Source organism: Ostrinia furnacalis, unplaced genomic scaffold (genome assembly GCF_004193835.3).
Source record: "Ostrinia furnacalis isolate ACB-3 unplaced genomic scaffold, ASM419383v2 OfSCF0216, whole genome shotgun sequence".
Classification (NCBI taxonomy): Eukaryota; Metazoa; Arthropoda; class Insecta; order Lepidoptera; family Crambidae; genus Ostrinia; species Ostrinia furnacalis.
In genome coordinates, this window is record NW_021130455.1 from 1393591 (window position 1) to 1420774 (window position 27184).

Genomic DNA, 27184 nt, shown 5'->3' on the forward strand with positions numbered 1-27184 from the left:
TACAAAGTACTTCTGCTTAAAAACTTGAAATCGAACCGCCCTTCCGCCACTGTAACGCATTGTAACGTTTTTCAAGACCTCCTCTCCCCCCAGATTGCATTACGTAACACTAGAACGCCCCCTTAGCAACAAATACCACTTCTCACTTTAAAAAAACGCTATTTTTGTTTTCACCCACCAGAATGGGTGGTAATGACCAAATCACCCAGTTTTAACCCAATCGGGTGAAATGGGTTTTTACCCACTACCCATCTCTAATAACCACACGTGCATTGTGAAACCTCGCGAGGAAAGAAAAAAGAAGAAAATTAGCGGCTGCCATTGTAATTTGCACTCTTGATCATTACAACAAAGTTTACTTAACAATAAGACGACGCACACCAAAGTATGGGCGATCGAGACTACGAGACTACAGTCTCGATATATTTTACGCATAGTGTATCTGCGCCTAATGTTTTTGAACGAATTTTAGTCTATGGTTGTTTTTTTAATCTGTTTTGACAAGTGACAGGACATGACATTGACAGGATTTGGTTTTGTTTGTGGTTACATGCGTGTGTAATTTATTTGTTTTTACAGGAATTTTCGTTAGTTTTAAAGGTTATTTAACATTTCCTGATATGTAAGAAAAAACTAAAATATTAATAACAACAAAAACGTAATGTTCAAGAGTCGTTTAATTACAGTATGTTTTAGAGGTATTTGTATTTACTATTCTATATCTGTCATATTGACAGAAAGCTTTCGCGCCTTGTAATTTCGATAAACCAATTTTGGGGGCAGTTTAGGCGGGAAATTACTAGGTATTGTCATCATTGTCATTGGGTGCACGTAAGCACACTGGCTGGGGATTTATCCACCTTTCCAGTGGCACAAAACAAACTTAGCATCAGCAGCTTTGGCTTTGCTTCAATTGGGCAGGAATTCCCCTGTTGTAACTGACTCGAGAAATTAGTAGCATTCAGTGCTATAGTGGCAACCAAAGTGAAGTGTTTTTATCGTATCTAAAACCAGTGAAATCGTTTCAGCCCAGAGATCATTTAGCAAAATGAGTGCAATGAACGCGAAACCTTTCACTGTTTTCGTCGAGGGCAATATAGGAAGTGGAAAAACAACGTTTCTCGAACATTTTAGACAGTTTGAAGACATCACACTGCTGACTGAGCCAGTGGAAGAATGGCGCAATCTCAAAGGATGGAATCTACTTGTAAGTGTATGACCGTATAATTAATCAACTTTGCTGTAGTTTCAGGGTTAATAGTGGTATTTTTCCTATGTTTTCAGGATCTGATGTACAAGGACCCAGCTAAATGGGCGATGACCTTCCAGTCGTACGTGTCTCTGACGATGCTGGACATGCACCGGCGGCCCACGCCGACGCCCGTGAAGCTGATGGAGCGCTCTTTGTTCAGCGCTCGATACTGCTTCGTGGAGAACATGATGCGGAGTGGCACCCTGCACCCGGCCGAGTTTGCTGTGCTCGACGAGTGGTTCCGGTTCATTCAACACCAGATACCTATTGAAGCTGATCTCATAGGTATTGTAGCATTATCAACATAACTTAATGCCAAAATGTGCAATCAATATTGTGCACATTTTTGGCTCACTTGATATCATTAAATTAAGTAGACCGACCTATCTTTATCAATGTATGAGTATTATTGATAACAAAGGAACCTGTTTTGACATGTAATTAATATAATAAATAAATGCAATAATTCTAAATTGGTGACAAAAAGATGGAAAAGGGCATGTGATGCACAAACTTGTTCTTTATCTGTTAAGGTGCAATCCTTTATCACAAACACTACATACAGAGCTTGAGTATGTTTGATATTGATTTTCCACAAATAACTATCTGATTCAAGTATTTTAATACTGTAAATAAGTGTCCTGTAGTTTCAATTTTATTTTTTAACACCAATTTTATGCATTTCAGTATACCTAAAAACCACACCATCTATTGTGCATGAGAGAATAAAGAAGCGAGCTCGTTCCGAAGAGCAGTGTGTTCCGTTGTCCTACATTGAAGACTTGCACAGATTGCACGAAGACTGGCTGATAAACAGGACTCTTGGGGAATGTCCAGCTCCTGTAAGTATTAACTAAACCATTCATTGTTTATTATTACAAGTATGACGTACGTAAATGTTTCACATCACAGTTATAATCTGGACAGACCTATTTAGCACAAACTATTTAACCCAGATAAAAGAACTTATCTTGTGGAATGTTGTTATGAGTAATGTAGATACAGTTTGCAATAAGCAAAAATTACTACTATAATATTCAATTTTCATTCAATTTGGAAAAAGTTTTGTTGAAATGTAAATGTTAACAGAGTTTCATATTAATTAATAAAAGTTAACTTAACACTAGAGTACACGCGCGGACTACTATAGTAGACCAGGGTAACATTTTACGCTATAACTTTTTGAAAACTTGCGCCAGAGAGCTGGCATTCCAGGAAAGCCTCGTTTACTAAATTTGTCAGTAAGCCAGTAAAGCTTGGGTCGCTAGAGACTGCGCACTTTTCTAAAATTGACGTCAAAACTACGGGTCTACTCAAAATCCCGAAATCCCTCGACAAAAAAAATATGAAAGACTTACAACAAATGAATTTACACCGTGTACCAGGCAGTAGAAAGTCGTTAATACTATGACAGATAAAAAACTAATCATATTTTTTCAGTCAATTTTTTTTTGTTAACATTGGTCTCAGAGTGCACTTTTGGTCCAAAAAATTTACAACTTTTAAATGTTTATAATGTTTGATCCCAAATAGTTATAATAAAGAAACTTTGTTTATAAAATAACTATAATAAACACTTTTATCATTTACATAATAATTATATTCATAAATTGATTACAAACTGATTTACAGTGATTTTAAATTGGCTTACCAGAGTAGGCCGCGCGTGTATTCGTGTAAAAAAAGGGGCGCGTGTACTGCAGTGTTAATGTACCTTAAACCCACACATGCCATTATAATAATGAGCCTCTTATTTTTTAGGTGCTGATGTTGGATGCAGATCTTGACCTCTCCCAAATCACAGAAGAGTACAAAAAGAGTGAGCACCAGATTCTCAGAAAGGCTGTTGATGTGGTTATGAGATCACCCAGCAAACTTAGTCCTAAGAAACCCATGCACAGTTCCCCTATAAAGATTGTTCCACAGCTAAGATTATAACACCAAATTATCAACCTTTTCACAAAGCATTGCCTTTGTATTGACTGTATGACTTCTATTTCTTATAGATCAATCTAATTTACCTGATTTTATTATGGTTGAAGGGTGTTTAGTGTGTAAGTAAGTGAAAATAGTAAATGATCACATAAATGGATAGTATTTATGGACATCTTGCAGTGTCAAGCTTTAAGGTCTAACTAAGACCATTTGAGTGGGTTTGGACCCAGTGAAATATTAATATAATTGACCAAATTACATAGTTTGTAATTTCAATTTGATTTTTCAAGATATTTTTTTTATTAAGGTTACAAAAACAAAGTGTATGGACACCATCTTATTGATTAAGATTTCGGTTCAAATAAGGCAACGCATTTATAAATTGTATTTGTAATGTACCTAGTTATGATTTAATTTCAGTGTCTATACTTACCTACTTAGGTAGTTGGTAGGTAGTACTCGCTGAAATAAATAATGTATGAAGTGTAGCTTGATATATTATGCTAAATAAATGTTTTCTGACAAGAATATATGGAGTTCTTTTATTTTTTCCTGAAAGTAAAGTACTAGAATGGTATTGGTAATGATAAATAACAATACACCTTAGATTTTGTATAACCACAGAATAATAATAAGGATATGTAACGGTGTAATGTGACGGTGCCCTCACAGCGAGGGCGTTCATGTCACTGGTTGATGAATGTGCCTACGTAGACTAAAAAACCTTAATTTCCATTGGTAGATTGTCGTTAACAGACATTCGCGCACTCTATTATGTTGACTGACTTTTTCATTGTTTCGGGGAGTCCCTGCATGTCGGCTAAGTTATCGACTATAACAATGAGATGTCTTAAATGCTGTCGTCAACTACCCAATTATAAGACCAAGAATAATAAATCTAAGACCCTATTGTAAAGTGCTTTATCAGACATTCTCGCACTACTATTCTGACAAACTTTTTCATTGTTTCGGGGAGTCCCCGCATTTGGGCTATAATAATGAGATGAATGAGATTGTTTTATATGCTATCGTCAAACTACCCTTTTGTAGTGCTCTACTGGGACCTAATAAGAATAAGAGCAGCGCCTTCACTGGTGAGTGTAACGACCTTACTCTACAGTGGCGCCACCCTAGTGAGTTTAAATGCGCAGTTGTCTTACCACTTCATCGGTATCCAGATAGCGCCACTGTGTAAGAGATTCGGACATGTAGGCCCTCAAATAATTTGGAGCAATTTGAATGGCATAACAAGGCTTTTTATCTGTCTTCTGTTAAAATAAGGGTTACATTAAAATAATGTTATAATAATACATCTATACAACGAAGTGAATGTTAACATTTCTGCTCTCTGATGTTAACCATAATGCCTTAAAACTTGTTACATGCTGTGCTGTATAATCATAGTTATCTTCGGCTCGCAAGTTTGACAACTAATTAAAATAATGTTATGTCATTGTCAGGTGTTTACATGCCGAATTTTGTAGGTCAATTTTTAGGTGAAATATTTTAATAATTCATTATTTAGTTAATTTAGAGTGTTAATTAAGTTATATTTATGAATATTTTTTATTGTGATGACTTCTTGTTGCGGTAATGAATTGATTCATAATTCGGTGCTGAGTAATGTATTGGCTAGTAATTTAGAGCAAATTGCATATTTAATCGATATTGTGAATAACAATTTGCTTATTGGCGGTGCTCTTATTGCCATTTCGACGATATTAGTCGGTTGTTATTTTACTTCTGCGCGGAGATCGCGCAGTTAAGTTATCACAGTTCGATAGCAAAAAGTAAAAGTAAATAATAATATCATCATTAAAGTGTATTCTCTGGAGTTCCCGAATATCCAGGTAAGATTTTATTGGTTCTTAATACTTATAAATGTTTCTAAACACATCCCATAAATCATGGATTATAGTTTTGCTTAATGCTACTCAAAACAAATTCACAACTCTAACAAAGAAAAATTTCTTGTTGCTGCAGAATGACAGCAGATATTTACGTCTTACATTCTTTCAGTATTCATTAAACCTAGTTGTTTGTTACACCATGCTGCATTTAATAATTAAAATAAAATGACAAACAATGAAAAGGTATTGGAAACCTAACGAAAGTTTTTACTATTGTATTGATTTTTATTAGAGATTTATCAGTAAATAGTAATATTGTCATAAGTTCTTAAATTAAGTTACCTTTAATTTCATAATGTAAAAAATGAACATAGCTAGGTATTAACACACTCACACAGAACTATTTTTATTTAGAAAAAATTAACTCTGTAGGGATATTATTTTAGTAATAAAACTATTTTTAGGTCTCTTCAAATAAGATGTGTAATTTAACATTATAATGGTAATAAATAAAAATATTAAATAGCCCCAAGTACACATTTTTTTAAAAAAGCATTGAGAAATTTATCATCTGTTATGATGTTAGCCACATTGACATCCGGCCATGCAGACTTTTTTGTTTGAGGTTCATAATCCTTTATTTCATTAAAACCCTTTCATCTTTATTAAACTATAAAATTCCTATAAACATTGTGATGAAACATATTAAGTTGATTTGAAACTTTCAAGTCTTCTCAAAAGCAATTCTATACTTTTTGTATGTAGGTACATAAGAATGAACGGCTACCTATCCTATTTTTTATTTGTTTTATTATTTTGATCTTATCTATTTTATTTTCATCTTTAAAGTGCAAGATTCCACTCTAAACAAATATTCATTTTAATCAAAGGAAAAAATTGCCTGAAATTGCAATGAAATTTTAATTTGCGAGATTTTTATTGCTAAATCCGCCAATTTATCGTCCGGAGCATAGTGCGATTATTTAACTATACTCTTTGACTTATTAAAAAAAAATCTTTAGTAGTTTTTCAACCCCCAAAGTATTAATCCTTTTTTGTAAATCTGAAAAAAAAATCTTTAAAAATTCGCCCTGGATGATTTATGGCGCCATAAAGGATTCAGACGTAAATTCAAGTGAGTCAAACATGTAAGTGTTGAGGCAGCATTCAGATTGGCAGGCAGGCATTGGACTAATCATAGCTTTCATTTTATGTAACATGGCTCCAACTAAAATGCATTGTTAATTTTATTTAAAATTCTATTATATTTTTAATCTCGTTAATGCAAATCGCTTTTAGCAGCCATATTATGATAAGAAAAAGAAGTTAAAAGTTCAGTGTCAATAACCCTGCAGTAAAAATCTTTAACAAAGAAAAATAATACGAAAAGTTTTCAGTAAGTTCTACCAGCGGGATGATAGCCCCAGTATCGTAGACCGTTACAGGGAGCGTAAGTCTAAACCACACTACGGTCGTTGCGTAGTTAGGGTGTAAAAGCATCGTTAACCTCGCTATTCGTAATATTTAGATTTGAATTTTAAACGAACTAAAGTCGCTGACATGGCCCGACGGATTAGCAATTTAGCAAGCTGAAGTGGCAATGGGCAGGGAATATATTACGCAGAACTGACGGCCGATGGGGCAGCAAGGTTCTGGAGTGGAGGTCAGGGCAATGTAGGACTGGGAGGAAAGCGCAACGTAGGACGTCCACCCACCGACGACCTCATAAAGGTAGCAGGAAGACGCTGGATGCAGGCCGCTACCAACCGGTCATTATCCAGATCATTGGGCGAGACCTATGTTCAGCAGTGGACGTCCTATGGCTGAAATGAAGATGATGATGATGATGAGATTTGAATTCTGATTGAAAGCGTGACGTATAACAAGTTGACTGGCGTCATCTCAGTCTGACGACCTATGAAACGTCTATTAAAGAACAGCGTATGTAAATTCAATCGACAAACTAAATGTCAGATGGTCGTAGATTGATTTTCAGATGAGAACCTAAGCCTCTGATAGATGCAAACCCTAGGACTGGTTGATACCGGTTACCGAACGAAAGTGAGCGCGGCCGGGTGAGCGGTGCTAGTTTATCGCACTAATATTACCTCATTCGACTCGCCCACTTTTTCACTTTCTTACAAGCAGAAAGCGTGAACAGTGTGACATTCGCATTTTTATTCACACCAAGTTTATGCAGGTGCAGATGTGTTTGGTTAGAGATGCATTTGCATGAAGGTGGTGGTAGAGTACGTTCTTGAAATACAATCAGTCTGCTATTAAGCCGACCAAAAATCTACGGTCTTTAATGGCCAGGGATAGATTGGAGGAAACTAGGAACGAAGAAGAGATTAAGACAGGATCAATTTTCGGTGAGATTCAATGTGTTGTAGTGATCAAGACTTTTGGTACCTTGGTACTATTACTTATTCTGTGCTTTCGGTTTATGTGTCGGGAATCGGGATTCATCGATCCTCAGAACAACCCTATACGTAACAAGTTGCCATAGGCGTACATGGATTGACCGGATCAAAGTGCGGATTCCGCACTGCGGATTATCCTGCTCTCCGATGCATAGGCTCGTGTAATTAATTATTAGATAATGAGATTGAACCAGGTTTACAATAAAAAGTAAATTACCAACCATGTTTTGTGTTCCATTGGGGAATAGAGTCTTACATCTTCTAGGATACTTATGAAAGTGTCTTTAATCTTTTACTTCGATGCCTTAAACACCGAGTTAATGTCAAGTTTCTCTCCCTTTTCAGTTTTGTAGATGTATCCTTACGCCTCAAGTGTTAAAAAATGTCACAACTAATCACTACCAGTCATCCAAATACATACGAAAATCTTTATTTGCCCAGTAGTCCAAAAGACACGTTCATAACTTCGTGCTTACTTCATCATGCCCCTCGTAAGTGGTCTTAAAAACACTTCTACCAATCAACATCAATATGCGCGATTGGTCTGTCGAACGCAGTTTTTCAGAAAGGACAGAAATCAATTTGTCATTTGCAATTTGTATAATGTCAATCTGTCTCAATCACAGTGTTTGTCGTTTGGGGTACCGTCTGAAATCTATTAGGACCTATAGATACAGCGTTATCAATTTCGAGAAAGAGTAGTCTGTTGTTTTAGAGGAAAGTAACTTGTCTTCTTAGTCTATCTTTATCATTTATCATTGCCTATTTGCCTAAGTCAGTAGTCGGCACATGAGATAAAATCGTTCCTGTCAGAGCTACATAAAATGCAGTGTTTGGCGTGATGTGCCGTCATTCGTACATGATTTAACTTATTTTTTTCGATATGAACTGTCCACTCGGTATCTGTTTATCGTCATGTTTTTAACTTTGTAACAATACATCTCAATAGTCCCTGCAATGTTTATACTGCATTGAAAAAGATTTATGAAAATACAATCGGCAACTCTTGCTGTCGCTTGTGGAATAAATAAATATGCGCAAGTTTTCAACGCTTTTCAGGTCATCAATAAATAAAACATCAAACATTATCATTTTGTACCGTTAGCGAAGTTAAGGAAAGACGCCTATCGTTAGGGCTTAGGGTGATATTTGACTTGGTAAATGATCCCAAAATATTGGTTATTCAGTCCAACATAAATTCAAGTCCAAAAAAGTTTTCCCTAAGTGAACGTACTCTAATAAACCGAACTTGGTTCAGACGAGTCGGAAAATTTTTGCCGTAAATGTAGAGACGTCTGATGTTGACTATGGAAAAGTCCCAGCGTACCTAATCAAAGATTCATACGAATGTATTAGCAGGTATCTATTGGAAGTTCAAGCTTGAAAAATCGAAACAGAATTCTCCCACGCCCGTATCTATACACATGCTTTACGAAATTGTGAACTTCCCGACAATCGGAGCAGGCACCTTTATCTGGGACAATTTGGAAATAGTTATACCGGTTTTTGGACCATCATAAACATGGCCGAAAGACGATCCAGTGAAAGTGGCCCGGCTATTGATATGTTCCACTTTGTAATGTTCCTATTGGAAAATTTAATGCGCTTACTAATGACATAAATTAATTCTGTTTTCCTGCTTATTCTCGCGAGTTACGTAATTATGTTAAAATGTCTCGTAACTGACACTTATATTTATTGGGGAGCTTACATAAAAGTTGTCGAATGATAAATTAGTTATGATAAATGCGAAACTTAAAATTTAATAATTTTCTTATGTATTTAATCAAGGTATAATAATGTGAGATGTTAGAGCCTATTATAGCTCTGGTAAATGCTTAGAGCTGCTGGTGATGACGGATTCTGATATCGGATCTGTGTTAGTTAACATTGTATAGCGCTGATAAAATCATAGGGGTGCGAGGACGCAATTCATCACTCATGTCAGTTAACCTACTCATTGGTTATTAATTTAAGTTAATATTTAACAATAGAGGGGATTTACAGTATGTTTGTACGGGTCCCCGCATAATTTTATTGGCATACTAGCTGTGCCCGCCACTTCTCACACGTGGAACTTTTTTTCAGAATAGTTGACTGACAATTTAATGTAATGATAAATCATCACAAGACCTCTAATTTTATATTAGACTTCAATGGAGGAGTCAAAACATAAGATGTAAAGTCCTCCTTAGGCTTTTCTTCTTTCTTTGAGGTGAGAAGCCTAGTTTTCCTGAATTGTCCAATACTGTAATATTAGATGTCAGGAAAATCAATAATTAATCAAAAATTGCCAACTAAAAATGATTTTCAGGCACCTACATAACATTACCATGTACCTATTTACAAGCAGGGATAATGATTGACATGTCATGTAACGATTAGGACTGTGTTTTATGTAACATACGCATTCTGCTTTATATTCTACATTAATATTAACATGTTACACTGTGCGTCACAATACCCGATATTTTACTTACAGAATTATAGCATGACCATAACTTGACTTTCATCGGGCGTTTAAAATTCATAGTATTCGAGATGGCGACGTTGTGTCGAGATGAGGAATATTATTCAGTGTTTTCAGTCGGAATATCAGATTTTATACTTTTGCGGTAAAAACGCACCAATCACAACCACTTTAGATACCATAGTGTTTAACTTGACGTAAGTACTGTCGTCCGTACTTTGTCTCTACATTGATGGATGCAAAATATGTACCTACTGAGTGGTGATTTTAAAGAACTTTCATGATATTTTATATTTGAAACCTACAGCTACGGCTACAGCTAAGAGAAGTGCGAAAAGAGGTGCACATGATTGGTAGGTAATGATCGTTATCTTATGTCCAAGCATTAATACATTGAAGGTTTTTCTAACCACAGGATGTAGGGCTATAATAAACTTACCACGTTAAGATAATGGTAGAGCAATACTCTTATATTTTCATTAAACATCCGAGTACGTTCGAATATCTATTAGGTATCTAAAAATTTGCTTTTAATTTCATTACTATTTCAGGTTTTTTTCATCGTTTTGCTATTGGTGATTCTTCATTCGTTATTCGTTGCCAAGCTTTTCTTTGGTGATATTTGATACATAAAATGCTTTCCTTAGACAAGACTTTTTAGTTATTATTTTACAATGTAGTCCAACTCCACATTGTAATTAAAATCGGTCTTTAAACAAGATGTTTAATTGCGATTATCGGCAACGTAATATCACACTTTTGTTATGTTTTCAGTAATGTAGAGTTCAAATAGTGCCCTTGTTCGTATCCCTATCCAATTCATGTAAAAAATTACTAAATTATTCATGCCTGGATATTGGATTATTTAGACTTTATTTTGTCTCCATCAGAATGTTCTCCAAGGTAAAAAGTCACATCCTTTTAAAAAAAATCTATTGTCCTGACTGACGATTGGAAGTCCATACTTTATTTATCTTTAAATTATTGTGCTTATAGCTGTAAGTACAGGAAAACTTCATTATCACCAAAACCGCACAACGAGTTTAAAATGCCAGTTTTCAGTACGAGAGACTTTCCCAGGAAAAATCGCAACTTTCATGAAAATGTTTCAAAGACCCTTTGTTATTTAATATTTATGTAATAATCCGTTTTATTTGGTAAACAAAAACACGTACATCGATCGATTGGCCTGAAACCTGACTCGGATGCCCCGGGACGCCCTTCAACTAGGTCAAATCCGGGGAAACGGGCCCGGTTGGCTCTACATGAACACACATTTGGTGTGTTATTTTAGAAGTAGGGTACATTAATATCAGTTTTTGTTGTTCCTAATTAGACAGTTGGGTAGTTGAAACAATTGACAAATCATAAGCGCTGTTAAAATGTGATTCCCCATTGATTTTGTATGGCAATAAGAACCAACGACGCCACTTCTTCCGCAATTAAACTGACAAGCAACTAAAAAGGAAAGTAATTTTCCGGTTAATTGGAAATTAAGGGTGTTTTTAGAGAAATTAAGCTTTGGAATCATCGATGAATGGTGTCAACTACAATAGTTGGAGGTTCCACTCGGTTTGAGGATCAGTTGACGGAACTCGCGTGTCGGCCGGTGAGCACAGTGACGTAAGTGAGTGGCGTGCGTTCGGAGCTGGCAGGCTTTTCGGCAGCCCCCACCAGCCGCTTGTTTACACGCGACGCCGCGCCGGCCCGGCACTTGCAGCCGGCCACCACGCGCGACGCGACGCCTGCGACACCGCGAGCACACGCCCAAACTAAAAACCTCGTGAACCATACCACCTGTTCCCTAACTGGAACATCATCCACAGCCGCTCAGGCACGCCCAACTGCACGCGGAAAATTACACCCCGTCAGTGCACCTCCCCCGAAACCCACCTCGCCGAAAACATCGTAAGTGAACTTTTTATTTTTTCATCGATACAAACCAGTTCCCTCGACGCGTTACGAAATTAATGACACAAAATATTTGGTTTAGTACAGCATTATATTTTTTCTAGAATATAACGAATTGGTGTATTGAGTTTTTGTCGGTGTTTCGCTCTGTTTGGGCCTCGTGGAGGCCGAACCTTTTGTCACTTGTCGCCTTCCTTTGGAAAACGAAACCGGTTGGGATGTTTTTTAGGTTGTTGTAATAAAATTAACATATCAGTAGCAAGGATCTGTTTGCCTCGCCACCATACAGGTCTGGAGGAACATTTAAATTTAGGCAGGGTCCTTCAAGCCATTTCGGTAGTGCATCGATTCATGCGGTGTTTTGATTGTCTCATTTGACTATATATTTTAGTTTACAGCTATTTTTAAACAATGTTTGCTTTATATGTGAACCACGTTGTAGAGGCGTTATCTTGGTCCACAAAATAGGGCAATTTATCTATGTCACAAATGCTGTGCAATAATTCACTTGCAGTCGTCTTGTCACTCTACATGTTTGCTCTGAGTTTGATCTAAATGCTTCGCTATCTGTCCATTGATAATTGATATTTAAAATAGCTAATGCAACCCTTTCCTAAATAAGCTTGTGGGAAATATTAGTCCTGTTTTATAAACGATCTTAAACTATTGTGTAGCTAGTCTATTTCCCCTGAAATAAAACGGCGTAGTTTATGTAAGTCCGTGGGAGGTGCCTTTGTCCTGTGTAAGCTATCCCACAGTATCTTCCCTTACAAACGTCCTCTAGACGTTTGACCTTTACTCCTCTGGGCTTCACTATTGGATTGTTCCGTGGTGAACAATTTACTGCGCTTTGTTCAGATTGTACTTTTAGATTTAGTTTTATCTTTTACTGCAACGCTTTCTCATACGACCAATGGAACCATAAAGAGGTTCCGTAAGAGCACATCAAAGAAATTGGGCCTCATTGGGACAGTTGATTCAATTTCAAACTCGAAGTCATTAAACAATTAATGGTTTACGGTATGGTTGACTGAAAATCATTGGGGACAGTAGAGCATGATCAAGGTTATTATGTGTGTTGATGAAGTAAATAAATACACACTGGGACTTGTTTATAGCTTTGAATTTCTCTATCGTTCTTAACCATTTTAAAGTTTCTTATGTTGGAAAATGTTGTTATGCTGTTTATGTCAGTGTAGGCACGTTTTGTTTGTCAAATTATTGTGCTTGGTTTCGTTATTTTTAGCCTCAACTTGATGGTTTTTGACGTAGAACGTGCCATTCGCTTCGTTTTCTGCAGTGTCACAGTAGGCTATAATATAAAATATCGTAAACACATCATAAACAATCGCGCACTTCGTGTCTTTATTATTATTTATACTCATAACAAACGTTGAAAAATAAATCATTTCTAGTTTTGTTATGATTTATTTTGCTTACACATTAATGATTACGATTAGTCTGTCAATTCCCAGCTGTTAATATGCACATACACGAAGAAGAAAACTTGAATACACATTATTTCGTTTAAAAATAACTTTGTACTTCATCTCCTTTACCGGTAAATCATTTCCAAGTCCACTGCACAGCACAGTCCCATAAATTAAAGAAGGTATGTTGGCATTACCATAATGCTAAGTTATTGACTCCGTTGGCCTTTAATTACAATGTATATGGGATTATGAATATATTAATAACCTCGTACTTAATAGCATAACGATTTAGTAGCTGCACTGGTAATGGTATCGAGTGTCAAAATAAAATAACATGGCATGGCTATAATTTAGATTCCATTCTGTGGGAGGCGAGATAATCGATCGCGTTGGCCATGTATTTGTGAAAAGCGTGTTTCACAGGACTTGTGGTGTAGTTAGGTAGAACGTACCTGGCAAAGGGTTTTTCATTGATGGTAATTAATTAGTGTTTTGGTATTCTAAGAAGTCGAAAGACGACACAAGGTGAACACTGTAGCGTTTTATGTAGAAAAGTAATACGGTGTGATTTTCAAGAGAAATGTAGAGTGTTGAGTGTGACGTGCTGCGGACTTTATCTACTACCTACTTTAAAATAAAACTGATGCCAGCGATTACCGTAATGGTCTTAAGTCTCAATGGACCATGTCTTTTGGGCATGGGAAGTTGAAAGTGGGTTAATTAATGTAATGTAGTTACCTGAAGAAAAAGCTGATTGTCGCAAATGCCAGTATTGTGGAGAGATATGGACATGGTTCTCAGATTTGTTGGTTTGTTTGATATTATTATTGCATGAGACATTTTTTAACAAACAATGTATTTTATGAACTGCAACATAATGTCTGAATGTCTTTTTTATCTTTTGCACCAGTTGCATAAAAATATAGCCACTATTGTTTAGATTTTGGCAGTTTATCACAGGCTTTCTTCAAAAGTCAAAAGTCAAAAGTCAAAATTTCTTTATTTGTTTGGACTAATAAATAGTTCTTACAAATCTTATCGTTGAAGGGAATTTCTTTCTTTTAATCGACAGATAGAAGAAAATAGTAGGATCCTACTAAAATCGTGATAGAAAGAGTTATCTAATAGAGCCATTAATCAATAAACATGGCGTCCATTAATTAATAAACATCCTACGCTTTGTGGTTCTTTGGCCAAGGTCCAACGTTAGCCCTTTTGTGGTACCTTCCTACCACGGTATTTAGGTCAGGGTTATTTTAAATTTACGTACATTAGACTAATGTGATCTCTGATATAGTTGTTGTAAGAGCTATTTTGCTATAATTTGACGTGCTCTCGACTGTACTTTTATTATTGATTACTGAATAAGAAAAATCAAGTACTTTAACCGTTCGAACCGAAATCGTGTGTAATTAATTCATTATTATAATTTAAGGGACGACCTAGAACTCGACATGCGTACAAGTTACTAATAGACTTGGCCTCAAATAAGTAAGACAAGGTTTAAATGAAATGGAAATAATGGTGCCCTTATGTGTATTTTTGAAGTTTAATGTTTGGTAGATAGTAGTTACATAGTCAACGACTCTACATCTTCGTAGATGATCTCATTGCAATGGAAAATCTAATAATTAAGAAACAAGTTTTAATATGTTTAATTTAATGCTGAATCATGGTTATTTATATGATGATATCTTGCTCTACATTACCTTATGGCGGTTTTTTTAGTATAGCTGTACAGACGACAGCATATCAAACTAAACACTGTAGAATCGAATCCTATTTCATTGAAATAATGGCCTTTTTTGCAACAAGTCTGATGTGCTGCTCTTGACTCTACAATTTGGTTTACCTTCAATTTGTAATGTTATCCAGAAAAAATGTTATAACTTTCAGCGTTTGTCTTTAAGTATGCAGGGTGGAAACGATAAGTGATCTAACTCAATTGTTTCTAAACTATACAAGATATATCTATAAACTGGTTGCTGATCCTGAAAGTGCATCACGAGCTCTATCTAGTATAGCCTGTGTACTAAATGTATGGAAGCTGGAAACATCGAATTTTTGGATAGATCCAGTTTACTACTACTATTGATACCGTTTGACAAAGCTCGTGAAGTACTTTCAGGATCAGTAACCAGTATTTCGATATCTTGTGTTTAGAAATAATTAGAGTGAATCGAACGAGATCACTTATTGTTTCCACCCTTTGTATTTAAAATAATGTAGTTTGCTTTGGATTTGTAATAATAAATAAGAGTATATTGATGAAATGACATAAGCTACTTGGAGGTTGAGCAAGACGAGATAACTCGGCTAACCTTATCGGGTAATGACCCACGCTTGCCATCGTTATCATTAATTAAGTGTTTTATTAACAGCGGCAAATTATTTTTATTAATAAATCGACGTAACTCGAGTTAAGTAGAACAATACTCGTGCTTGTTATGAAGATAATTAGTTTGGTTTAACATTTAAACAACTAACTTTCATCTGCAAAGTTTTTGCCTTCGTTTATGTTTATGGTTATTGTAATATACAGGGTGTTAGGTAAATGGGTATATGAGCCGACACTAGCCCATGTTAATATGTGCATATAAATGGTATGGTAAAGTCAGAAAATTGATATCATAATTTAAATTATTTTAATTTTCATACAAATCTGATTTTATAAATTTTATTTTGTATGAACATTGAAAAAAAAAATTATGATATCAAGTTTCTGACTTCACCATACCATTTATATGCATATGTTAACATGGGCTAGTGTCGGCTCATAATACCCATTTACGTTAGGTAAGAATGTTTACTTGGATTGCAATTAAACTTTATTATGTTGTTTCTTCGAATTAGATTCATCGAGCTTCTAAAAAGATAATTTTAAGCGCTAATTTGTGAGTAATGGCAATACAGTGGCGTGCGTGTATTGAAATATTTCAAGCCCCCTGATTTTCATGAAAATACTGATTGGCAATCAAGCAAGCAGGCGTTGCTTATGCATCGTACGCCCTTTGGCTATTTCCAATGGCAATTTAGATATAAAAAAGAATTAACTGTAAATTCAGATTTATTTAAATTGTTAGAAATTCTAAGCTTTTCGAGCGGTGTAATAGAGTGGTCGTGATAAGCCCCGACTTAATTGTATCTTACTTTGTTGCTTCATTTTCTTAACGCTACTTATCTGGTTTCTCTCACGCGCAAAGAATAGTAGCTCACGTGTGATATAGTGAGTGGCATATTTAATTCAGTCATTCGGTTCTTAATTATAAACCTCTAGCAAAACATACCAGTGGAGCTTTTGCCTACAGATTAAAGCGGGTCGATAAGCACGTTCGATCAAATAATTGTTTTAATTGCTCTTCAGCAAAAAAGTATTCCAGTATTATTCGAATTTCATTTACAGAAAAGGCGTCAGCAAGTTGAACGTGGTTATTCTTAGAATTAAAGGAAAAAGCTGTAATGTACACGAGTTCATTTAACCTGTCTATAAGTGATTTTTGTGTGAATGACTTGGTGATAATTAATGTTATATGTAATTATAGTTTTTCCGTGACTTGAACTACGATATTTTCCACGACAGAATTTTAATATTCGGTAACCTATTCCTTTATTACTTAAGTTACTCAATAACTTAAACAAACTTATTAATTTTAAAGGTACTAAGAATTTTCCCTTCTACATAGAACGAATTGCTGTTCAAAGAATATATTTTCGTACGGAAAGTAAAAGCAAACTTTCGGCCTCAAGATGAAAGTAATCCAAGTGACTAGTTTGTATTAGTTTCGCTCTCGGCTAGTGGATACTCCCACTGAACAATATCCATTCTTCGCTTAAAATGTGTCTATTAAGGCCGCAATGCTACGGGGTCAAGAAAGTTTCTTTTTAGGGCTACAAATGTAACTACATTTTTGCAAAAATATGTGATAAAAGCGAAATTTAAACAAGTGTGATTGCGTTCGAAGGAGAAAGTGATGTTATACGGCTTGCGCATGCGTCTGACGGATTTACATGATGATGACGTTCGTGTTGCGAAAACCTGCGCGGAAAATGGCTATAAGTGACGCATGAACGTATGTGGAAGTTGATTTGCATTCAAAATTGTGCGGGCGCCTACAATGTTGCGAATTTTAAGAATTTCGAAAGATGGAAAAGGACTTAAAATAAATATTATGTTTGCCAGTGTAACTGAAAATATCGCCGATAAAGGTTTGTTTGCAAACAAACAGTACCCAAATAGATAAAGAGTAAATGATAAACTGATAGCACAGAAACGCGACCGTGGTCTTGAGCAACCGTAGGCAGCAGGCGTAGGAGGCTCGAACGAATCGAGACCAAGATCAAACCAAGTTACTTGGCATGGGATGTATTGAAAGAGAAATTGGTGTCATCACCGAATACGCCCATTCACTCAGCCGCTGGACCGTGCTGTGCCAAAGTAAAAGTGTTCCAAAAAAGTGTACGTCGCAAAATTACATTGCGATTTCGCCGAAACGAGGGCGCTGATGTGGGTCGAGTAACAGCTATCAGTTAGAATTGATACTTTTTCGTTTATTCCATTTTTGTATCCGGCGGCATTCAGCGGTTCACGGCCATGGAGTTTGGTTGGCCGTTAGTCATCAAGTAATTTTGTGGCTCACAAATAGGTTGGAGCGTTTAACAAGCATGACTTTACACTTTGAAGGCAGCGAACGAGTGTGCCGTGGTCTCTTTTGCTATTGTCATTATGCTAAGAGACCAATGTTTTTGTTTTATTTCATATTGAAATCGTGGTCTTCCGCGCCTAGCAACGTTAATTACTTTTAGCATTTATTGTAATACCTTCAAGCTAATTCCAATTCTGTGTTTTACGTGTTTCGTGTTGTTTCGTAAGAATAGATTGTTGAGTAACATAAAGCAGGTTTATTTTATATTTATTTTTTCCTGTAAGTGCATTGACAAATTTTAACTAATCTTTATCGGTGTTTAGATTAGATCATGTAATATCTAGTTTACTACAGTTTCGTATCTTCACATTAAATGGAAGTGTTACTTCTGCGATTGTTATAATTTGAAACTGGGCCTGACCTTTTTCAGTTTTGTTTCAAATTAAATTGTTTCCATTTACATATCGGTGTTTTGATGGTTGGTGACATTGGCCTTGTGGTGAAATGTCGGCGTCGGGGTCTCCGATAACCCTGCCGCCTGGTGACGGGAAAGCGTTTGAAATTTTGTCTACGACAGATAACCAGCCGACCTTTCGTTTAGCTTTCAACTCGAGCGCTCTTTTGAATTAACTGAAATGTTGCATTTGCTCTGTATGTAGCTCTATTTATTACTGTTTCTCTCCTTATTTATTAAGAATTGAGTATTGAGTATCCCTCACATGGTGTATTAAATAAATACAAAAATCTTTTAGGTATCAATTATTTGTAGTACTGAACTTTTTATTCCGTAACTATATTGACTCGTTCTGGAATCTGAATTGGTATTGATTTTCTTACTATAGTCTTAATCTGTTTGGAACTGATCTAACATCTTGTGAGCCTTTCTTTAGTTCAAAATTTTACATAATGGATTAGAACATATTTAATTTATCTATTAACAGCAGTAAAATTAATTTGCTCTATCTTAAAAACCACCTTGTACGGCTGCGGAGAAGTTTCGTTGCAAGTGCAAGTGGTTTAAGATTCAGCCAAATCAACGCGTGCAGCCCGCGTGCGCGACGGTGATGGCGATGCCGATCACCTTGCCTGGTACACCCAGGCTTTACTCCATTTTCTGTGATCAAATGACCTAAGTACATTACTTATTGCCAACATGATCGCCATCGCGCACGCGGGCAGCACGCGTTGGTTTGGCTGAACCTTTAGTGTGTCGCGGTAACCGGCTGGTCTTATTCAGCCCGTGCCTATCTGCCCTCGTTTTTTCTCCCGTACTTTCGCTCTTTATCTTAGTTGATCTCCTCGTTAAGCTGTATCATTCGTTTATTTGGCAGTACCTACTATGTAAATGGTATTATCTTAGCAATTACTTGACCAACACCTCAATTAAAGTCGTCAGGTGAAGACAGGCGATGAATTTTTCTATTTGCAAGTGTGAACGTGTGTTATTTAACAGTAAGGCAAATTGTTCCAAATCGAATCTATTAAAACAAGATAAGAATGTCACAATATTTAGTTTGTTGTGTCCAAAAAAAGATCAGTTACCAAATTCTAGTGCTTTTTCCTTTGCGTAACTTAGATACGATATCTTATCTGGGGGCACGGCAGTGCCCCCACCAAGTCGAGCAAAAAAGCGGCACGGCCGTACCATCCTTTTCTCGAAGCAATTCAGGCCATTTTCGACCGCCTGTAACTTCGTTGTGGATAAAACTAGAAGGCTGAATTTTCATTAGCTATGCAGGCATTGTAAAGACACGGTATATTTAAAATTTCATTCAATTTGAACCAGTAGTTTAAGAATTATAACGGGTCAAAGTTACTTAATTTTGTCACTCACTGACTGACTCACTGACTCACTGACTCACTCACTGACTCACCGATCATCAAAACTCTAAGGCACTTCTAGCAGACCTAGAAGCTTCAAATTTGGAATATAAGAAGTGTTTGGTGTATGAATCAAGGAAAAACTAAAATATTTGGGGGCACGGTAGTGCAACCGCCAAGTCGAGTAAAATTTTTCAATTTCGGTCCAGTTTTCTAGATACATAACTGCTGTCTACAAAATACAAAAAGAAATGAGATCCCATCAAAAACAATACTTGTCAAAAAAACCAAGTCTCGCAACTCAGTTGTTCTACGGTAAAAAGTTGTGAGATCCATGTAATACCAAGTCCAGGCCAGGAAATCTTTAACGTTTTACATAAATATATTGACTTGGTCATCGCATGAAAACACGTGTAAATAAAATTATTTAGTGCGATGGCCAAGTCAATAATTTATGTAAAACGTTAAAGATTTCCTGGCCTGGACTTGGTATTACATGGATCTCACAACTTTTTACCGTAGAACAACTGAGTTGCGAGACTTGGTTTTTTTGACAAGTATTGTTTTTGATGGGATCAAGTTTACTAGTTCTTTTATAGTGAAAATATTTATCAAATGTTTTATACGCTCTAGTTTGTATGTGCGATGGTTCTTGTTAAATATTTGTTTGCACTATTTACCTAATAGGATAATGTAACGTTAGTAATACAAAATGTTGTAGAGGGATTGCGTCGGAATCATGCAAATGTTAAAACAGGTGGCCTCTTGTCTCTACCTGCGTAATTCACGAGCTTTATTTGTGCGACGAAGTCATTGACTTCAATTAATGTTTTATAAGATAAAACCGATTGTTTAACCGACTAAAGTAACCGTTATCATTAAATACGTTATCATCGTCCAGTTTTTCTTCAAGTATTGAGTAATATATCATGTCATCATTAATTTCATGATTTAAGCTTTAACTGGTTCGGTTGTATTTGTATTTTACTGCGTCTTTCTGATAAGATTAAACTTTTGAAACTATTTTAATCTTCCAATTCATTATTATCTAATGCTCGTCACATACATTGGGACGAAAATGTTCTTGTTCTGCTTTACGTATGTTTCCAAAACTTTTTAGATTTTAGAGGGTAAAGTGACCCAAGACTGGCGCCTTTAAGAGCAGCGTTTGTTTATTTACCGCTGTGCATTTGCTTGCTCTGCTCAGCCAAACAAACTGCCAACCCAGGGGACTGTGTTATGTACTCTTAAATCCTTTGTGTAAAACAAACCACTTATCGGATACTGATAAAACAAGACACAGCTATGTACTGTCACCACCACTACTACAGCACTGACCACTTACTTACATATTAGGCAAACGCTGCTAATGTAATATGCACACAGTCGTATTTTGAAATTATTTAAAAATCCCTTACATTTTTCACGCTTGCCACTTGAATGGATTCAAAACACATATTTGCTGACCAAAGGTGTTGCGACAAGATCTCTCCGCGCATATCCAAGTGTAATGCAAATCTGGTATACAAGTTTGTCTGTTGAGATGGCACTTTATCGAGACCCTCTGTGCCAAAAATACCAAACTTGTAATGATACTTTCTCTTTTGTATTTATTTTTCTTCGAAGGTATCATGCCGTTCTTTTTCTTTTGAAATTTTCCCGAGAGAGGTGTCAACTCCATCGCTTCTCTTTAATCTATCAGCGCTCGAATTGATATTGCCTTCAGATATGACATCTGTTTCATCATTGGTGGGGCTTGTTAAACGATTACAGGGTAGCGTTTCGTTTCTTCATTTACACGTTCCACTTTGTCCAATAAGCGGAGGTGAGCAGTGTCAAATTGGTGGTAGGTAGAGCTTGTAACTAGTGACCTTCAATTTCATGACGCATGTCGTATTCTAATATACTCGTAGTTTTCATATAGGTAGTTCGTCATAATTTAGGGCGTTTGTTCTTCATCACAAACTTAATATTATTGCAACCTGACAATTGCCTAGACTCATTGTTAATGGCTTTAGCAAATAACTCAGACAAGAAACCCATTTATGTCAATAAGCACGACTGGACGCCGGATTTTTGTGCACTGCAAGCAGCATTCCCTTACGGAGATAAGAAATGCATTAACGAAAGCGACCGTGCAATTTAAAATTCTTTGCTGCACTTTTACCTCGCCGATAACATTCGTGACTCGTCCTCGACGTGACATTGGGTTACTGCTGGTGTAAGTGGCGGCAAACCTGTAACTTCTGCGTCGCGCCGCCGCAGGGCGTCCCTTGCCCGATGGTTTATTATGTCGGCACACCTTCCGATACATTAATTTAAACCGTCTTTTTCAGATTTATAGCTCGGGCATTTTCATTTTTTTTATTGATGAATTCCAATTTATATTCGATTAATTTTCATTTGACTTTCAAACCCTTTTCAAGGTCTTAGTTTTGCCAGTCTTGGGTATTATAATAATACCTTTGGAACACTCATAGTGTACACATCTGCGTTGGTTACCAGTAATTAACGAATGTTTTGCTCTTATCAGATGATATAAATCATTCGTCCGATGACATTTAGCAGCTGCCGTTGGAAATTAAATTAATACATGCATTAACGCGAATTTGATTTGCAAATATAGTGGTAGTCACGCAAGTAAGTTCGTAGACGGTATTACTATCGGGCCTTACAGTACAGTTCACAATTAAAATAACTGGATCTCGCTCCTAGGAATCTACACTGCCCACCCAATATTAATTATAAATGCTAATTGTGTCTTAATTAAGACATTCCCTTTTAAATGCTGCTTGCCTAACCCCGATACAATACGATGAACCTTTTAACGTGCTGAAACCACGAGCGGAATGCAAAGGTTTCTGGTTTGAAGGACCAATCGTGTAAAAACTTCGTTTTTGTTTTCTGTAAACACATCTGTCTTATTTATTGTGTAAAATAACATAACTAAAACTTACATAATTTAGATGCCAATTTGTTATCCACTAGTACCAATATATTGTGATGAGGCCAAAACAGGTTGAATTAAATGAAGTACTTGGATTAATGTTATAAACACCTACTTAACTTACGATAGTACTTGTATAATTTCCTGGTTTTATGAACACATTCCAGTCAGGACGACTTGCTAAGGCTTGAATTTTAATCAATAAGTTTGAACATAAACAGACATAACCATTTTATCGTTCGTTAATATTATTTTATTTTTGAGCGAAATGACCATATAGGCAGTACCGATTTCAACGACTGGCATTACTGAATGACAATTTCTATATTATACGTAATTGTTTTATTTTACGTAGAGTCTTATTATGCGAGAAGATAAGGTCCCTTGTTTCTATTGATAAATCTCTAAATGTACAATGGAATGAATGATATCTTTCTCAGATCGATTACGGCGATAGTTAGGATTATACTTATTTCTAGGTTTTACATCATGAACGACTTCTAATTTCGGAAAAATGTCGTAGATGTGTTTTTTGTCGTCTATTTTACCACATTTGAGTAGGTATTGCTGCGGTATAAATAGTTTCTATCTCCGAACTATATTTTTTATCTCGCTTCACAGCATTGTTTACTCTTCGTAAAACGGATTCATCGTCAGGCCAAAATGTACCTTATAGCTCGGAGTTGTGTTTAAATTGGAGATTAATGTTGAGTGCACAGTGTCATCGACAACAGGTATCTGCTCACTTACCTTGACCGCGCACGTTGTCCTCTCACTTACCTATAGAGTGATCATAGACGTCTTTGATGCGCTAGCGCAGCGAGCAATGAGCGCCCGAATGCGGGCCCGCGCTTGTTGTAGTCCATTCAAATAAACCGAGAGTCTTGACGTTAACTTTATTGTTATTTCGTTTATGAATTTGGAGAGACTTCCCTCAGAATCATTAGATTGATTTATTTCTGTGTCATCAGGATCTATTCAGGTGTCAGGATCTATTGGGCAGGCTTCTATGTCTCTATGTGCTAGTTTATTATGAACTGTAGGGTGCATTGGATATTGAAATAGTATTCTAACATCGTCTTCTTCTTTTTCTAATTTCATCATGAAGTCATGGCGACGAGTAAATAATTTAAAAAGTTTAAATTGTATTCACTCTTGTCTAAAGTTGGGATCTGGAATATTTGGGCATTCAAATATGCACTCAGAATAGAATTAGGTATTTTTGCTTTGCATGGGCTGAAAATTTTACATGTTACAATAGATTTAAAATGCTAATTCTCCTGAGGTTGGATATCCAAACGCCTGGAACAAAAAACAAATGATTAAAACATTCGTGAAGGTCTCTTCGTATAATTTTGGTTCAATAATGCATTACAAATAAATAAGTGATAATCTTTTGTGTGTTCGTGGTTATAATTAATTTGAATGTCAAGCCTATGTTTATTGCAAACAGATTTTAATTTATGAGCTTTGTGTTCATTTATATCTGCATTCAAATCAGCCAGGTTCACGTTTGGGACTTAACTTTTTGCTTTGGGATTTGATGAAGGTTGACTTTGGTGTTATTCGTCTTCGTTTTGTAGAGTCTTGCTGGTAGAGTTTTGTACAACCCCGCCTGCTTAGATTTATTTCTAACGTCAAACGGATTTTCCTTTTCGCTACGCAGAAATGAGCCTCTATATTTTAGCATAGAGTCTTCCTGGTAAATCACTGATTGTTTGGATTAACTTGATGACGATGCTGGCTTCTTATCTGGCCATAAAACGTGTAAGATGTCTGTAAAAAATATAACGTTTCTGTAATACGGTTCCAGATGGCTGGTCGTTCAATATGCCATCTCATAAAAAACGTTACTGAATTCTAAGTGAGGACACTTCGATCAATTTTTGTCAGTGATGTACGTTACCTTACATCGGTCTACACGCGCGTTTAATTTGAATATGTTATCGTGCGTGTTGAAACGATTTATTCAATTTATGCCAATAGGTTGCGGGACGTCGCATGAATCATTGCCGCTCAATCGTCGGGAGATTAAATAAATCGGCGGTTATTGTCATCCATTGTGCGCGGGCGCAGGGCTCCTTTAACGGGACGTCGCCTCAATTATTTGCTCGCCTCGAAACATTGATCTAAATGCAAGCTGATCAATAGCTCTCGATCGTTTATGAGTTATTATTATTGTAGAGAGCCTTTTGAAGGGCAATGAGCTGTTGTGCGAAAAAGAAAAACCTATGCTCCTTCTTAGTTTTTCGCAATACTATATTAACTGAGAATGTTTTCATTCGTTTGATGAAGTCAATTAATACGTCTCGTCAAAAATAACTTTTATCACGGACTAAACGTAACAATCATAACCGTCGGTGTATTTTGGACAGCAACGTGCCCGAGTAGCTGCCTCCCGTTATCAGCGACCGATAGCGTGCAGATAGTTCTCCCATTGCACAAAATGTACTTATCTCGGAATGCAGTCACCGCCGCGCTGCACTTATCGACGCTCGTCGAAAAATGCGCCCCACTCACCCCGTTGCGTCTGCTCAACACCAACTGTAATTAATATATCTCTGCAATAGTTTTCCTACTGGAACTGGTTGTAGCGCAAGCCGGCCGGTGTCGGCAGTGGTCATCGGCCCCCACTGGTGAGTTTCGCAAGTCCAGTTAACCGTATGAGTCGTTCACATTAATATTCTACTGTTGCTGTTATTGCGAACTTTACGTCTGCGTCCTTTGCCTTTATGGGTCTCAATGTTATTGCAGTGTAAACTCAGACATATTTGTTAACATACGAGGGGCGGCTGAAAAGTTTTGAGCCTAAGGTATTAAAAATGCCGATAGAAAAGTATCAAAAATATATTTTTCTATCTAATCTCCCTCTACTACAACGCACTTCTTACATTTGTGTAAAAGAGCTTTTAACCCACTGAAAAAAATTTCGCAAACTTTGCCTTCGAAATGATCCTCTAACGACGCCTTCATTTCTTTGTCACTCAAAAATCTTCGTCCCTGGAGGTCCTTTTTCCAAATTGAGTATTAGAAAAAAAAGCTAAGGATTTGGACTAAACTGTGTGATAGGTGATTAATTTCTTGAAATCCAGTTTTACCCGGGGCAAGCCTTGCAACATGCGCGGTGTGCGCGGGCGAATTGTCTGGCAATAACAGATTTCATTTCGCCAGTTTACCTCTTATTATTTCGACAACCACTTGACGCACTCTTATCAACAGTACGGTAAAATAATCCTCGTTTATTGTAGTTTTTTTTAAGTAGGTAGTCAATGAATAAAATTCCTCCACAATCCCAAAAATAGTGGCTATGAGCTTGGGTGTCGATCGCTCCACTTTGAATTTCCGCGGCGGCGTTTTCCCTTTTCAATCCATTGCACTGACTCTTGNCAAATGAAGTCCCAGACTCCCCATAAACTGTTGACATCTCTTCAAATATTACCGTCAGCGTTTTGTTCTTCTTTCTGAGGCATTTTATGACAACTGTGTACTTCAATTTCGTACATTGCGCGGATGACTGAGACATGATGATGTTTACGGATTAATTACTAAAAGCGTGATGATGCTAATAAAATGAAACTTTGTACATATACTAAGGAGGTTATTGGCAAATTAATAAAATTTAGTGCGAATCAATAATAACACTTGAAGATACTTAGGCTCAAAACTTTTCAGCCGCCCCTCGTATAAATCGATGAGATAAATTGCGGTGATCGATTGGCTTAATTATGATTTTTATGTGTGATCAACAGCTGCAAGATGCGTTTTCACTTCGTTATCCGGGTTGCAAGAAAGATTAAATGTTATACTTCCACACGTGTGTCTCATAAAGAACCCCGATTTTTTTGGCTCACCCCAAAGCGTTGGTTCCCGCGAGGGTCGAAAGGCGACAAAAAAGGCATTAACGCATATTGTATGTAAACTGTGCACGACTAGGACGCGTTTAAAACGCTTCCTTCGAAGGACAAAGACATTCCATAGTGTCGAGACGAGAGGGAATCTTTGGAGGAGGGCGTCGTGCAGACGGCTCCCATCGTGTGTAAATGCGTGCCGCACAAAAAACGGATAGACGGCCAATAAAAACCCCGTATGGGGAGAAGCTGAGGGGCGGGCGAAGCGGGTGCATTGCGCTGCGCCTGCGCCGGTAATTGCGCGCTGCAGTCTCTCCTCGCCGCGGCCGCTGCGCGCACGCAGCCTCTCCACCCTCGCGAGCCCGAGCCACGCTCGAGGGCTTTCCATTTGTTGGAAATTTATGAACGATCGACACATAATTCCGGTCCTTATTTTTGAAATTGTCGATCACGTTGTTGCACGCTCCGACTCCGTTATACGGAAGCGTCACAGTCGTCAGAGCTTTGCGTGAGCCGCCTTTCCGCTCGGACGGCCGCGTCCGATTAGGGGTTGTGAAGCATATTACGATAGTTACGGCCGCGCTATGACGTGAGTTGATCTAATAGTTTTAAGTAAATCTATAACTTTGAATAGGATTTGATCGTTCTTTC

The 27184-nt window shown here is 36.9% G+C and overlaps 2 protein-coding genes across 4 annotated transcripts in view; both read left to right on the top strand.

The window, feature by feature from the left end:
- Window positions 1–532: 532 nt before the first annotated feature.
- On the top strand, window positions 533–3489 carry LOC114357187 (deoxynucleoside kinase). 2 transcript variants are annotated; one of them, XM_028310696.1, is made up of 5 exons: window positions 533–698; window positions 1029–1207; window positions 1285–1537; window positions 1940–2094; window positions 3014–3489. In XM_028310696.1, the coding sequence occupies exons 1-5, from the start codon at window positions 662–664 to the stop codon at window positions 3188–3190; spliced, it is 801 nt and encodes a 266-aa protein (XP_028166497.1). In that variant the 5' UTR covers window positions 533–661; the 3' UTR covers window positions 3191–3489. The 2 variants fall into 2 exon arrangements, with proteins under 2 accessions (XP_028166497.1, XP_028166504.1); XM_028310703.1 differs by having other exon boundaries at window positions 670–685.
- Window positions 3490–4710: 1221 nt separating this feature from the next.
- The window catches only part of LOC114356610 (solute carrier organic anion transporter family member 5A1), a 51031-nt gene continuing 28557 nt past the window's right edge, over window positions 4711–27184 (top strand). Inside the window, exon 1 of one of the 2 annotated variants that reach the window (XM_028309866.1) lies at window positions 4711–5037. Coding sequence is in view for 1 of the 2 variants with exons in the window: in XM_028309855.1 (XP_028165656.1) it covers window positions 27118–27122 (5 nt within the window). In the remaining variant the exon portion in view is untranslated. Of the gene's footprint in view, window positions 5038–26828; window positions 27123–27184 lie in introns of those variants that run through there. The other variant, XM_028309855.1, reaches the window with a different exon arrangement.